Source organism: Temnothorax nylanderi, unplaced genomic scaffold (genome assembly GCF_030848795.1).
Source record: "Temnothorax nylanderi isolate EJ_2023f unplaced genomic scaffold, tnyl_v1.0 TNYL_tig0062_pilon, whole genome shotgun sequence".
Classification (NCBI taxonomy): domain Eukaryota; kingdom Metazoa; phylum Arthropoda; class Insecta; order Hymenoptera; family Formicidae; genus Temnothorax; species Temnothorax nylanderi.
Window position 1 is genome coordinate 648743 of NW_027249124.1, and position 15552 is coordinate 664294.

General features: G+C 36.7%; 2 protein-coding genes across 5 annotated transcripts in view; one reads left to right on the plus strand and one right to left on the minus strand.

Annotated features, from left to right (window-relative positions):
• Positions 1–15552, minus strand: part of LOC139773479 (zwei Ig domain protein zig-8) — a 113284-nt gene that overhangs the window by 1484 nt on the left and 96248 nt on the right. The window lies entirely within an intron of this gene.
• On the plus strand, positions 6592–9198 carry LOC139773489 (L-threonine ammonia-lyase-like). Its single transcript, XM_071707959.1, has 4 exons — positions 6592–6690; positions 6865–6984; positions 7421–7885; positions 8565–9198. The coding sequence occupies exons 1-4, from the start codon at positions 6592–6594 to the stop codon at positions 8829–8831; spliced, it is 951 nt and encodes a 316-aa protein (XP_071564060.1). The 3' UTR covers positions 8832–9198.

Consider the following 15552-nt stretch of genomic DNA (forward strand, 5'->3'; position numbering starts at 1 on the left):
ACTTAATACAATGTTGCGAAAATCAATTTGATGCAATTTGCACAGCAGATACCATCAATTACCATCAAATTCTCAGAATAACAATTTTACAGAGTAAAAAAATTATTATCAATAAGATCAAACATAGTTTACATCAGTCAACGTATCGAATATGACGTTTATTTTAAATATCGAGATAAATGGAACAGCTCTTGAAATTTTTACGTCTAATTCAAGGCAACCAATCTCTCATGTAGACCGCGTATAACAAAACATTTGCGAATTAGCTGATATTTAACATAGCCAAAAAATATCAGCGAAATTGAAACTCGTACATTATTGTACGATATATTAAACGATACATACCAGTGCGAAAGAACGCGTTTGGCATATATGGCAACAAACACGTGTAACTACAATCAGCTTGCACGAAGACAGTTAGTTTTACCAAATTCAATCCGCAATATTTCCAGCGAGACGTCAACAACGATAGCTGTCCTGTCCGTCACAGGAAATTAAAAAAAAAAAGATTCGTAAATATTTCAATCATTGCAGCTGTCATACTGCATGAATTACTTCCGCGGGGTCGGCGGAATAAAGCGATGGGAATAGAGGGAAATCTTTTGCGCTTTGATCTCGCGGAATTCATTTTGCGTTTTTCTATTATTTGCACCCTGAGATGCATCTATGCTCGATCGCGCTAGCGAGTCGGTATAGAAAGCAGTTAAAAATCTTAATGACGAAGAAAACCTTAATTCCGACCGCCGATGGCCCTTTGAAGCTTAGATTCCAATCGCGCCTTCATCTTTACGACCATTAACGGGAACGAAAGCTGAACTTCACCGGGGAAAATCGGTAACAGGTACTTTATTTTCTGAAATTACGCTTTTAACGACTTCTTCTTTGATTACGCAGCGTTGATCCTTTAATAGCTGGAATACGTCCGCTTTGTGGTGCGCGAGCAAACTTCGCGAACCATTCCTCCTATACCCGACGTTCAAGAAAAATAATATCGATAGCTCTAAAAGTATAAAAGAAAATCGTCACTAAATAGGTCACAATATTGTTATAGGATGACGTTCAATTTGGACAGGTAATAGTAACGGACCGTCAGTAGCGACGAGACAGCCAGCAGCGACGTTTTATATCGATGAACCGCGTATTCAGTAGTATAAGTATCGATATGGTCAGTCATGTTGCATAAGCAATATGTCATCAAAATTCCACCAATGACCGGGCACGTGTACTCACTAATTACAAATTAATAATTAATTTCTTGATAGTAACATGACATATCGCGAGATGTAAATTGAATTCTACGATTATGCCGACCAAATTACCTCGTTACTAAATGTTTACTGATGCCGCGAAGAATATCGTTTTTAATTGCTGCATACAGAGCATAACTAAATTGTTTTAATATTTTCTAGAAACATTTACGTTTCAATACTTACAGATACTTTTAATGGTGTAATAAATACATTCTAACGCATCTCGATGACTTGTGAAGAATATGACAAACGATAGGTGGCTTTCTGCACGTTACATCGTTACGTATTAGACGTATTGGTAATAAGACAATAATTATATCAATGCGCATAGCGCAGAAATTCAATGAGGATCGATGACGATCGACTGCACCGTATCAATGGCGATCTCCAGAATTCGGGCGACAATATGCTGCCGAGGCATGCCTGCGTACAGCCGGGGTATGCGTCCCGATCAGGTATTCGTATGAAAGCCGCGTCATTAACCGTATGAATCGCACACGCTCGATCGAGGCGAGCGTGCTGCTCGATCGCACGACCGTGAACGTCGGCGCGTCCGTGTGTTGGTGTCTGGGAATGCGACACGCGTGTACGGGGGCACGTGGCACGCATACGCACGCCGGAACTGCACGCTGCGTCGATTAAAACGGAAGTAAAATCTTTGCACGTGCGACGCATCTACATTTGGGAGCACGATGATCTATCACCGTTGGTTTGCGATCGCATATATATATACATATACGGCAACACTTGACGGCGTCTACTTGGCACCTCCTGCATGGACAATTCGAAATGCAAATGACGTGCAAACGTACGCGCTTGATTATATTACCAAGTGCCAAGTTGTAGCACCGACTTCGGCGTGATAATTTCAAACGTTCGAGAAAATCTAGTCTCCTCTTGAACTTTCTAAAAAGTATTTTCTCTTCTCATATAAATAATATTATATTATATAATTTCAGCATTATTGTACAGAAAAAATTATAAAAGTAATTATTTTGCAGCTACTGCAATTTATCATGTTAAAATATAATAGAAAATTGATATTTTAGGTCACTAACAATAAACAAGTACCTGCCATTGCCAAAATTGAAAACTGTTTAGTTTTATTATAAAAGCGTTGTGTGTATGAATAACTATTAAATTATAATTAAACATAAAAATTGTATGAAATTTTTGCTTTCTACGAATAACTAGCTAAACTATAAAAAATAATTAGAATAGTGCAATTAACTGTCGATAATTAATTAGGCTTTTCCAATTTCAATTTCCTTATTAAATTTTTCATAATTTTTCATTAACCTTACTTTATTAAATATTCCAACCTTTTATTATTCAACGTCATTTTTCACACCCAACGTATTTAAGCTCTTCTGAAAACTAACTGCGATATATTTTAAAATAACACGCGCTTAATTATAACGGAATTGATTATTGAGCTGAGCGAGAGCGGAATTAAAAATTAATTTTCAATCTGCAATAGCGGTCCGGTAAGGATCGTACAGTCCGAGCAAATAATATTTCTCTCGCGAGTCAATAACTTTTTCGAGCGATCGGCTTAGAAAGGGAAAAGCCATGCACGCAAGAATGTGCAGGCAAATTAAAACTTCACAACGGCATATTAGCGAATGCTCATAATTATGTATATATAACGGGCAACAATGTTCGTTACATTACTTGGATTTTTATACGCCATTCATCGTAATTACCGACCCAATTTTTTTTCTAAAGTATATATCAACATATAATAAGTGCGAACACGTTCGCATTATAGCTGCGCGAAATCATAATGATTTATGAGCGTTGGAAGTTCACGAGTAAGTTGCACTTTAGCTCATCCGCTCGCGCTCTTAGCAACTCCTTAGACACTGTCTCGGAAACTGTCTACTCGCGCCGAGAAAGTTACGTCTAAAGCGAGGTAAGAGTGTACAAAGTTGTACAAAAATGGAGATTTTTAGTTAATGGATGCACAATTTTCCGCCTCTCTCTCGCGCGATTCGCGCGTGTGTGTGTGTGAGTAAATTCGTAAATAATTGCTCCGTGCGTAATTAACGATAGATCTCGGATGAATTATTAAATATTTTGGATACTCTTCCCTATAACAAACGAGGAAGTTGGAAGATTAAGGGCTTAGCTTAAGTCCGTTTATAATCCACGTTATAGCTGCGCCGATACGAGCGCTCTAAACTGGCTCTCGGAAGATATCTGTTAAAGTGTGCATTGTCGTATTAAAGAAAATAAATGGATTCCGCAGTTTAAGAACTCTCGTCGTAGCGGGCGCGCGCGGGCTATGGGGCAACGGATGAAAAATTAGCCGGAACCGAAAGTCGAAGCTCGCGGATTTCACTTCGCGCGCGCGTGTATTTCGGGCTTCGGCTAGGAAATTTAATAATATCGTACGTTAAGAGAACGCGACACCACGGGAGAAACGGAGAGCGAGATAAGAAACGAGAGGCGAGAGAGATCTACAGGAGAGCGGGGAGTTTGCGAGCCCCGGTATAAACGACAGTCTAGGGAGCCGTTAGGTATTAAACTCCCTGCAAACTTCCGCAGTCCGTCGTGCTCGATATATATTTAAAATATCTTGGAAGTATCCATGAATCGTCTAGACTGAGCCGGCGACGTACCGAGGCACCAGGGATTTCGTTGGATGTCGGAAAGTGATATCATAACTCGCTACAACGGCACGCGGAATGTCCCGATTTGCCGAGTCATATTTAACGCTTGTTTACCCTCTTATCGTTTCTTAAAAGATTTTAATCGATTTCCCTGTGACGCTATACCGTAAATATCCGTGATATAAATCTTATTCCTGCCCGTTCGCATTTAACATTTAATACATCCTTCGCGCAGGCGAAGAAACATTTTAACGGATTGCGATTAAAAAAATGTGCAAACATAAAAAATCATTTTAAATACGTCTTGCTCGCTGCACCCCTTTCTCAAGACACCCTCGAAAGCTCGGCAGTCAGTTGCGAGATGGTGAGAGGGACGAGCTCGAAGATATCGGAAGAAAGAGAAATAAGAACGAAGGAAGAGCCGCGCTTAAATCGAGAGATAGTGAAATTAAAAGCGGTCAAGAGAGAAAGAAGCTTTCGACGGTACCCTCGACCACACCTCTCTCGGCACTCTCCGGCTGCCGACTTTCTGGATGTAACTGTATATAGCTCCGCAAACGAACAAGGCAAAAGATTCTACCGCTGCGCGCTTCTAGGTAGCACAAGCGGCGCGAAAACTCGGCGATGAGCAATTAAGAAAATTGAATTCCGGCGTAATTAACTTTCTTAATTAATAGGATCGCGGAATTGTATCTTTAATCTGAGCGGCGCGACCATAAGTGCCGTTGGCAGACGTGCAAATGTACGAGCGGTTAATGACGGGGAAGGAAGAGAAGACCCTAAAGATGGTCAAGGGGAACGCGAAAGGGGCGCGACGACGCGGATAGGGTGAGGAAGGATGCAGGTAGAACGGAGGGGGGAGGGGAGGAGGGTGAGACATAGGACTACCGCAGGAGAGACGGCGACGTTGACTGCGACGCCGGGATGGGGAGTCGCTGTAAGTTTTGATATATGCGCGACATTATTTACGATCGCATAAGAATTAGCTCAGACGGCCGCCAAAGCCCATCCCCCCCGGGGTAAGAGCCGGCGCAAAAAGACCGGCATCAGACGCGGACTGGCACTGCACTCGAGGCGTTTTTGCACGCGACGCATTGGCTTCCTCAAAAGTCGTTAAATCCCGCGCCGCTTTCGACAAATCGCGAGCAAATTGCGCTTCTTGCCCGCACGAATGTTCGGCGGAAACGTTCACGGCTACTTTAAGGAGATGGCGATGCGAAGAACTACGTATGTAGAAGCCTCTTCTAAATTAGAGCACAGAAATCACAAATTAAAAGACATACGCTATAATGTGTTTTGTGTCACGTCGGAAGATGAATAATATTTGATTTTAAAAAATGCATGGCCTTCCATTTTTAGCTTAGATAATTGATTTGGTTTTACCACTCAAATTATAAATTCTATATTAAAATATGTAATTGAAACATCGATATAAATTATTAGTAAATTAAAAATTACAATTCATTAATAAAAATATAGAATTAGATATTTTCCAAAACTCATAAATAAGTTAAAAATGATAAATTTATAGTTTTATTCAAGTCTTGTTTGGTCTTATCTTATTTAATTTAATTTTTCTCAAATTTTAAAATTTATTTGCTGTATCGGAATGAAATTGATAGTTAACTTTGGAGAAAACTTAAATTTGACTTTAATGTATGTATTTATATCTCGAGTGAGATCGAAACTATATTTCATCGGTTTCAACGGTAAGAAATAAAGATGTGACATATATAATTCTTTAAATCAAATAAGTAACTTCGCCAGTGAATAATTAACAGTAAAGATTTTTTATTCGACCTAACTGGCTATCTTTATAATCGTCACGACAATACTATACCATTGGCTTTTGGTCAATTAATCATCAAGACCTTTCGACCACATGGGTTTGGGTCTTCCTCAATTAATGTAACTGTAATGATAATATATGTATATAAATATTCTATTTAAAATAAAGTGTCTGTAAAAGATTTATTGCGAAAAATATTACCTCATCCTGGCTTATCGAAATAACATAGTCTCTTTTTTTTTTAGAAATAATTATTAAAATTAATTTAGTTTCTTATGCCGAAATGTCGCATACAAATATGTGCATAAGCAAGAAAAATTTACATTAAAAAATTGACATGTGTATTGGAACAATTCGTACGAGTTTAAAACAACTTAAAATTAAATTAATTCAAATTTCTTTTCCCCACTATATACAAAAAGACAAGTAAAATCGCAGAGAATTGCACAGATATCAATTGATGTAAAAATTTATCAATATATGAGAAATGTGAAAGAAAATCAAAGTCTAAAAATTTCTGAAATAAAAATTGTAAAATGCGGAACAAATGCAGAAATAAATAAGTTTGCTATACAATACACATTTCATCATATAGCAGGTCTATTTTTCTATATGTCCTTCTAGTTATTTATTATCAAGTCATAAGTTATTCATATATCCAAGTAAAGTTAGTTTTGTTACGAAATTTATAAACACAGTTTATTTACTACAGAAGAAACAAAGAGAAACTTTTAGATAGAACAGAAGTTCAGTTGCTAATGACAAGTAACGTTTGTTCTTGGCGGAAAAAAAGGTAATATTCGACAGAAACCAAGTCAAGTTCGACGCTAATCCTTCTCACCGATTATCTGCATTTGCGTCTTAAGTAATTTCCATCGAACGAGTAACATTTCACTTTATATATCCGTGTCTCATCAATTAAGGAGGAAACAGAAGAATGGAAGGGGACGCAGCAAGAAAAGAGGACAACTTGACATATTCCTATAATTTTATTTGCCCACAGAGTTATCACATAAACGAAGAAGGTTTGCAATGGGTATGTTTGATTTGATTAATCGTAGTTTTAAAGCTCAATATAAAGGAATAACATTATTTCTCATTCATTCGAATGTTACTACAATAATGAATATTAGAAGTAATCTTTGCGGTAGTGAGACATCACATATATTCGATAAAGTAGAAAAATATAATTTTGTGTTTCATTTTACAGACTGTAATTGAAAAGGGATTCGAGAGATTAAATCCGGAACAATTGAAGATCTCGGTTGAAAGAATCAAATCGGCACTGTCTCAGTTGGGAAAGCACATTAACATAACACCATGGGACCAGGTAACAAATACCATAAGATCTCCTTAATATAACTATTTGATATTCGCACTCATAGCAAATATGTCAAAAGCAGACGCAACCTTATGTATATATAAATATTTCAATATCACGAATTCTTATAACTCCAAAATCTCAACATTTAAAGATTTCAGAATTTAAGTAAAAATTTTTGTTCACTTAAATAAAAATGAGCGAAAATATAAAATGTAGAAATGTAAATAAATTTCACTACAAACTGAAATAAATCACACGCAATAGTAATAAGTATTAAGAGATTATTTTGAGGTAACAATTTGGTTGTTTTCCTCGCAATATTATAGTATATTATAGTACATACATATATAACTTTGATCGACGTATTGTAAGCCAAAATTTCGGCAGAATTGAAGAATCGCCTAAAGTCGATCTTTAAACAAATGTAATATGACTGCTACAGATTCAACGTCTTTACCGAGGTCTTTACGATATTGGTTTCAAGATATCTTTGAAGGAGGAATTATACCAGGTTACAAGCAGCGTCAAAGCACGCGGTGTGGTTTATTCTCTGCTGCAATTATCGAACGAGCAAAAACGCAAGGGCGTGATAGCAATCTCAACGGGCAGTTTTGCACATTCTCTCTGCCATTTTGGAAAGAAGTTTGGAATACCGGTGACTATTGTGATGATAAAGTCAGCGGAAAATGGAGAAGCAAGTGTTGTGACGTGTCTAAAACTCGGAGCAAGAGTGTATCTCCAGGATGATATTGTACCAGCATACAAACAAGCTTTGTCTATCGCTGAGGAAAGAGGCTTAGTTTACATTGACGGGTACTCTTTTTTTACCGAAATCTCAATTAAATTAAAAATCAAGGTAGAAAAGTATTTTATAAGAGACACTCTATCATTACTGTTACTCAATATCTAATTATAAGAAGTAATTATTTTGTTGTTAATATTGATATAACTTTTCTTAATATTGTTATAAAATGCTGATATTATATATGAATTTTAGCGGTAAATATAAATAGAATGTGTCATAAAATACCGTCCTCGGGTGAAAACACAAGATGCGGAATTTGATAATATACCTATTAACTTCACGTAATATTATATATATTTTTTATATAAATTATTATAAAGAAAAACATAAAAACAAACAAATTGCTCAAAATTTAGACAATTAATCTTAAAGCTTTTATAAAAAAAGTGACAACTTATTTGGCTACATAATTGAAAGATCAATTTTTAGCAAGATTGATATAAGTTTTTACATTAATGATTACTTATAATTTCACTGTATACAGTGAAACGTAAACGTGGAAATTATGCAAATGAATTGAAACGTATGAAGTAACGTTAAAAAGTAACTATTCAAATTCTTACTCTTATGGAATAATCAAACGTAACTGCGTTACCGTTAACATTACGAGGGAAACTTGCCTTAATAATTAATTGTTACTGAAAAGTAGTAACTATAGCCTCAATGGCGTTAGAAAGTAATGCGTTACTTAATGTATAGACCTCGAGTCGAGATGGGACACCCTGTATAATTATACTTTGTCCCAAGGGATGCTTGATTTGTTAATAATTTTACCTAATCTTATGACCGAATTATTCAACGATATTTTTCGGATAGGAACGATCATCCTAATATGATCATTGGCCAAGCAACCTTGGGCATAGAAATGATGGAACAGGCAAATGATGTTGATGCAGTCATATTACCGACATCGGACGATGGTTGCGGACTTACAGCGGGTATTGCGATGGCTGTGAAAAGTCAGAATCCAAATATAAAAGTTATTGTAAGTAAACAAGTGCATTTTTTAACAGCAAATTGTAAAATGTTATTTCCTACTTCGATCTAATGAACCACAATTTATCTTAAGCAGAAGATTGCACTCTGAATAAAAAAAATTTGTGAAAATTTTACACATAGATATAATCATATAGATGTAATCTCCATCTTTAGAAGGTCCAATATTCAAGAACTGATCCTTTAATAAACCTCGTTAGAAATGAAATGTTACGCTTTAATGTACTGAATATGCCAAGAATAAGTTATCCGTGGCCTAATGATAAAGTAATTTCGAAACCTTTGTTTGACACGACTGTTACGGCAATGGATAAGTTTGTTGAATATGCGGCCAAATTTCTGAAACGAGAAAGAAACGTCGACGACTTTAATGCAGCGATTGGTTTAGCTGCGATTTTATCCGATCAACTCAATGAGTTAAAGGGGAAAAGGTGAGCTCTGTCATATAAATTTAATAGCTTCCTTTAAAATTTTGTAATTCCGCATAATGGCACATTTTAAGTGTTTTGTACGCACTATCCTGTTTGTATTTAATAATTGTTGTAATTTAGTATTGTAATATATTATAATATTATGTAATAACATCATAATTTTTTTGTTCGCGCTAGAGTGATAATGCCTGTATTCGGCAAAGTGGACTTGTTTGTTGAAGATTTCTAAATAGAACATTGACAAAGAGGAATCTTAATTAAGCTACACCTATCTTGCACATATTTAAGAATTCAGGAAATCTACAAAATCTGGAACACAGAACAAACCACACAGCTCAAGAAAGAGTACTTGTGGATAAAATTACGGAAAAGGTAGTAAGAAAGATGATGTTCTTCAACGGCACACTTAATACTGGAAGAATTTTACTAGCATTTCTCTATCTATATGGCAGATATTTGTATTGTATATACTTTTCTGGAAAATGCTTTAAATCTGTTTCGTTTGATAATAGCAAGCCGCATTCCAAAAACGATAGTAAAAACAACATTGTCTTTTAAATAAGTAGTACTAGCAAGGGAAAACTCATAACTCTACTGATTTCGATGAAACTTGGCAGGATTTACAGAGAAAGTTCCTCCGATTTAATAATACTCCTATTTAGGCGCAGACGGTCAACCGTTTCCGAGTTATTTTAATATCTATATATTTTAATATCTATATGTATAAATAATAAATTTAGTAGCGTCTATAGTAGAGTTTATTAGGACACTCACATACGAGTATTTGTGGCGTAGTGAATATGGTAACTGCTTCGTATAATGTGTAGATTCAAGTTTAAATCTCACAAGTAATTAATTTTTTTTAATTATAAATACAATAATGGTTTATGATAAAAATACAGCCTTGGCCAAAATTATTAGGCACTTTATTAAAATAGAATTCTTTCAAAATAACATTTATTTTTGAAAGAAATAAAAAATAAACATATAAACGCGTTCATAATAATGAACACTCTAGTAAACAACTTTAAACAATAGAACAATAGGACCTTTCCTGGTATTAGATTCGGCACAGCATAATATGATTACAAGGGTGCTTAATAATAAGGCTGTAATTATTGTTAATTTAAAAAAATATATTATTTTAATATCTATGAAAAATTTATCTATATAAATTGATATGTTTATATATTAAATTTATATAAATTATAATATAAAGTCATGATATAAGATAATATAATAGTTATGACATAAAGTCTACGAATTATAAGATTTGTTACCATTCCACTACAAATACTCGTATATGTGAATGTTCTAATAAACTCTACCCTAAAGACGCTACTAAATTTATTATTTAAATATCTCGGAAACGGTTGACCGTCTGCACCCAAATAGTGGTATCATTATATTCGGACGAACTTTCTCGGTAAATTCTGTCAATTAGTTCATCGAAATTAGTAGAATTTAGTTTTGAGCCTTGATTTGTGGGAATAAAACAACAATATAATATCATTGTGGTACCGATGTAATAAGAAAAGATACCACTGTTATACTAATCAATTTTTATTTTAATTATTTAAAAGATCCGGAAACTGTATTTGTATATCGGTATTTTTTTAAAACAATTTTAAATTCTTCCTTCAAACTCTATGGGCGATATATGCTGATATCTCCTTTCATTAAATATGTCCCGTGCTATTCGATTTCAAATACCAGAATTTTTGTTCGATATCAAGCGATTAAAGTCGACAATTAGATATTAGCGAACTATATATATCATAGTAGGCACCTATAATTTTTTTTATCGGTAAAAACTTATATGTATGTTTCACTCGTGTCGATCATCCATCGGCTTTCAAATCAAACAAATCTACAATTAATAGTGGAGTGTACATGTACTTTCCTAGCATGTAATACATATTATAGAATTAAAAACGATACGTTCACAAAAATTATTTTTATTAATTTTCTTTCCTTAACGTTCGCCATTCGGAGAAAAAGCAACGAGCGCGTTACCTATTACGTAGCGCATTGTATTTCAAAAAGATGCGAAATTAAAAGAACGTGTACATTTTCTCCGCAAATCGTATGATTTTCATGCTTGTGTTGTATTATATTTTTTCTAACGCATAAAACATAAATGTTACAAGATTAAACGGATCGTGAAGCGCGAGATTTAAATAGTACATATATAAACAAATAGACGGATGAATAGATAAATATTGTAGATAAAAACAAAGAGAGAGAGAACGAAAGAGCGAGATCGAACAATTACAGTGTCGATTTATAAGGGGACACTAGGACGATTACGTTGACGATGATGATATGATAACGTTTCTCTTTCTTTCTCCTTCTCTCTTAAATCTAAATTACCCAATTTTAACACATATATTAAAAAAATCTCTTTTAATATTCAATCAATTATGCATAATGTGCAATCAATTGAGTCTATTAAAAATTTCATCCGCTCAGTCGTTTTGTAGATATGACCATCGCGAGACACTACCGTGTCTCTTAATATTATACTTTCGGTTAAGCTTTAACGTGCGATTATCGTACTTTCGCGAAAAACTCGACACCTGTTGTTTTACACGCGACAGCTGACCATGCGTCTCCTCATAATAACTCCTAGGCGTGTTATCATATGATTGGGCCACATAATGTTCGGTAAGGGGGGAGATCGGCTCTCGTGAGCCTGATAATGGTCAGAGTTTCGAGAACAGTGAAAAAAAGAGGTCAACCATCCTAGTTTTTACGAATATTATCTTTTAGGCTCGCAGGGATATTTTCGCGTGTTTATATTATTCTCGAATACGTCAAAGTTAAAAATAGAAAAATAGAAAAATAGAAAAAAGAGATATTTCTTTAAAATCTGACCCTACAGTAATTAAATAAGCCGTCATAATTCTGCCTCCCGTTTTATTTATGTGTCTTGAAATAGATCTGGGTTTTCTCCCCTTCGTATTATCATTAATTATCTACTGTCAATTTATAACAATCTTCTAATTAGTACAGGCTATTTATTATGTGGAGAGCATATATATATTCATATAGATTACCCGAGTTAAAAGCTCGTGTAGAAACATTCCGATGTGTATTTTAATCTATGTATTTTAACTGTTCTATAACTTCCGCGAAGAATATCCCATATTTCGGGACGTGTTCACAAAATTGTCAATCAACTTAACGCTCTGTCTAATAAAATCTCATAAAATAGTTCGCCCGTCGCTGATTCATTGAATCGCGGACCTCAAACTTTAATCGGCGAGAATGCGAAGATTTTTAATGATCTTAATTCAACTCTTTAATCTTGAGGAGCTATAATAGTTATCAGATTAGTCCCGATTATCAGTATAGATGCCAATAATTAATTGGAGGATGATCAATTATTGGTTATCCCCGTGGCATTCCCGAGACACGGCCGGCGAAAGTTTTCTTCCTTCCACCATTTTTCTTCGATAAGATTGAACACAAAGTTTTGATATGATCTCGCTAGATCGACATTGTTATACGAGGAAACCGCGGGCTGGGCTGTGTTTTGGAATAATTTTTAAACTAGTTTAGACGATCTTGAGAGAAATATTTGTAATAACATTACGACTGCGTATTTTCAACTTTAAATACGATCAGCCAAATCCATTAATTGACTAAGAAACTAGGACAAATTTTTAGTTGCATCTATCTTTCATTCTACAATAATCTATTTAATTTTAATTGACACGAGAATTTTTATCTACGATTTCAAGTCCACTTCGCACATTATATTTGCGTGATGTCATCCAGCAGCAGTATTTTTGTGCAGGCGCGCTCTCATAAAAATGCCCACTGTCCCGTTTAATCCCATCGCAATGGCACTTCCTTCGGACCCCGGGCTCGTCCGTGCCGATAAACTGCGCGAATTCGCAATCTGCAAAACTAGAAAACAAGTGGCCGGACTTCTGATTTATCGTCCGGGCCGCTCTCGCGCGCGGCCGCGAATACGTATCGTGCCTGCGGTTGATGTATCGTATACGCGTACGTATATATACACACGTGAGTGAAACGGCTATTGCAAAGTGACTCGCGATCAGACGAAAATTCAGTTTTGCGATATCGCGCGAGTGGATTTAACACGGGTCCCCTTCTATTCGCCGCGTGCGGTTTTTCCGTGTCTCTTCATTCTGAGCGGTTCAACAGATTCGATTATAAGTTGCGGAATTATATATACGTATAACTTCTTCTATATCGCAATTGCACCCCACAGATATTTAATTATCCGCCTTTTTAAATCGTAATACAGCCGTAACTTACACACGCGTTAAATACTGGCGTAACGAGTAAATGTACAATTTATACATGTTGCTCGGTCCGTGGAAGCAGCGAATTAATTCTATATTCTCTCGGAGATTTACTCCGACGTGCACGTGTATGTATGTGAGGATTCTACGCGGAGTCATAATTTTACAGTATTTAAACTGTGTTTATGACTGTATAAATAATAATGAGATTTTTCATGAGCTACGTCAGGTATGATATTGTTATGCTTCTTTCTCTTTTCATTATTCCGCTGTGTATTAAAATATAATAAACTTTCACTAAAATGAGAAATTGTAAGGCGTCTAAGAAAGAATGTCGTCTCTCATTCTTTTCCATTCTCTTCAAAAACTAATATTGCACGTAAATATTTAATTATTCGCAAAAATTATTTGTCAAAACATTCACGCATTTACACAATTTTATTTCAATAATAGTTCTAAAAGACAAGTTCAAAAATAGGATTAAATAACATCTATAATTCATATCTCGATTTCCCAAATTCTCCGTTACACGTCGATCCGCGATATTCGTTTCCACATCTCTATCGCGATATCTATGCCGATACACCCTCGTAAAAATCGGACGATGCACTTCGCTTAGTTACGCGCGGTCGAGACAGTTTCCTTCGGGCGCGTCATAAACCGTGTAAATCCGCAATCTACGATGCCGCGAGTCGCCCAACTTTTGATATATAGCCGCACGGGAGGCGTTTCGCGTGCGGATAGACACCGGGTCAGATAGCGGCGCGCACACGCGTGTGCACACACGCGCTCTCTCGCTCCTGGGGAAAAATGTGACTCCGCGCGCCGCGCCACGGGCGCGCTTCCTCGCAATAACCTCCGAAGGGAAATTCACGATAATAGAGACTACCCACGTGAATTTCGCATGCAAGTGTCCCCGCGATCCCACGACGTCTGCCTCCAGGCTCTCCTCCGCTCTTTCGCGGATCCCCCCCTCGGTCCTCTTCCGTGCCATTCGTTCCATTTCAGCCGGGCGTGTGTTCGCACACACACTTTTCAGTTTCTACCGGTGTCTCCATAATTTCCGTTACTTTTGCTTTGTAGCCTTATTATTTTCTTCCTGGTATGCGCTCTCGTGACGACTGTCGCGTACGTGAAGAAAAATCGACTTAAGGCTCGACTTTTTTCGAAAGGGAGAGAGAAAGAAAGAGACAAATGAGAGGAAAAGTCTGTGTATAAATCTATACTAAACTTAGTTAAAAAATGTGTTGAAAATGCACGATATAAAGACGAGAGGTAAGGTAAACCGTCTTTTTTCTCTCCGTTGACTTTATCGATTGTGTTCAAAACTATTTACTTTCGTTTTCATTTTTCCCCGTCTCTTCGCGCGTTTCTCCCTCTATCTCTCTCATATTTATTTTCTCAATCTTAAAGAGAAGGAAAAAGACGAAATAGGAAATAATGTAGCGAAGCTTGAATGGAGGGAGGAAAACGCGAAGAATCTCCGCTTATATCTACTTCTTTCCTCCGCAAGTTTCTTCCTTTCTCTCGAACTCCACTCCCTCTTCGTCACCGTCCTTCCATCTGTGAACCGCAATTTCTCTTCTTCCGCGATTGCTCGTTCCTCGTCCCTCTCGGACATTCCCGCTGCTTTTCGTCTCGCGCAGGAGTACACGCGCCCGAGCGCGAGCGGGTCTTCCGTCTTTTCCATCCCTTCGCAACCTTCCCGCCCCCCTCCTCCCACTCTCGTCCTTCCGCTCCTTTTCATCCCATGCCGTGGCGACCGAGGGGCTGAGCTAGACAAATAGCTTCAGCGTGAAATACCGCCGCCTCTTTAAAACTTTAAAGTGTTTCAAGTAATCCTAAGGCACGACTTTACATCATGGTTGTACCCCGCGGAGGATACACGCGAGCGTGGAGGAGGAAATGGAATATCGGTGCGCCCGCGGTGGGCTTCCGGCTACGCTCGTAGTAACATCCGGCGACAGCAAGATTTCCCGGAAGATCGCGAGGCACCGTAAGTGTACTGTTATTATATCATTATGTTTCGCGAAGAGAGTGTATCTGATATATACTTTTCTATTAT

Coding starts and splice junctions, on each gene's coding strand:
- LOC139773489 (XM_071707959.1), top strand. CDS start 6,592: ATGGAAGGGGACGCAGCAAGAAAAGAGGACAACTTGACATATTCCTAT. Junction 6,691..6,864: donor ACGAAGAAGGTTTGCAATGG/GTATGTTTGATT, acceptor TTCATTTTACAG/ACTGTAATTGAAAAGGGATT. Junction 7,886..8,564: donor CATTACTGTTACTCAATATC/TAATTATAAGAA, acceptor TTTACCTAATCT/TATGACCGAATTATTCAACG.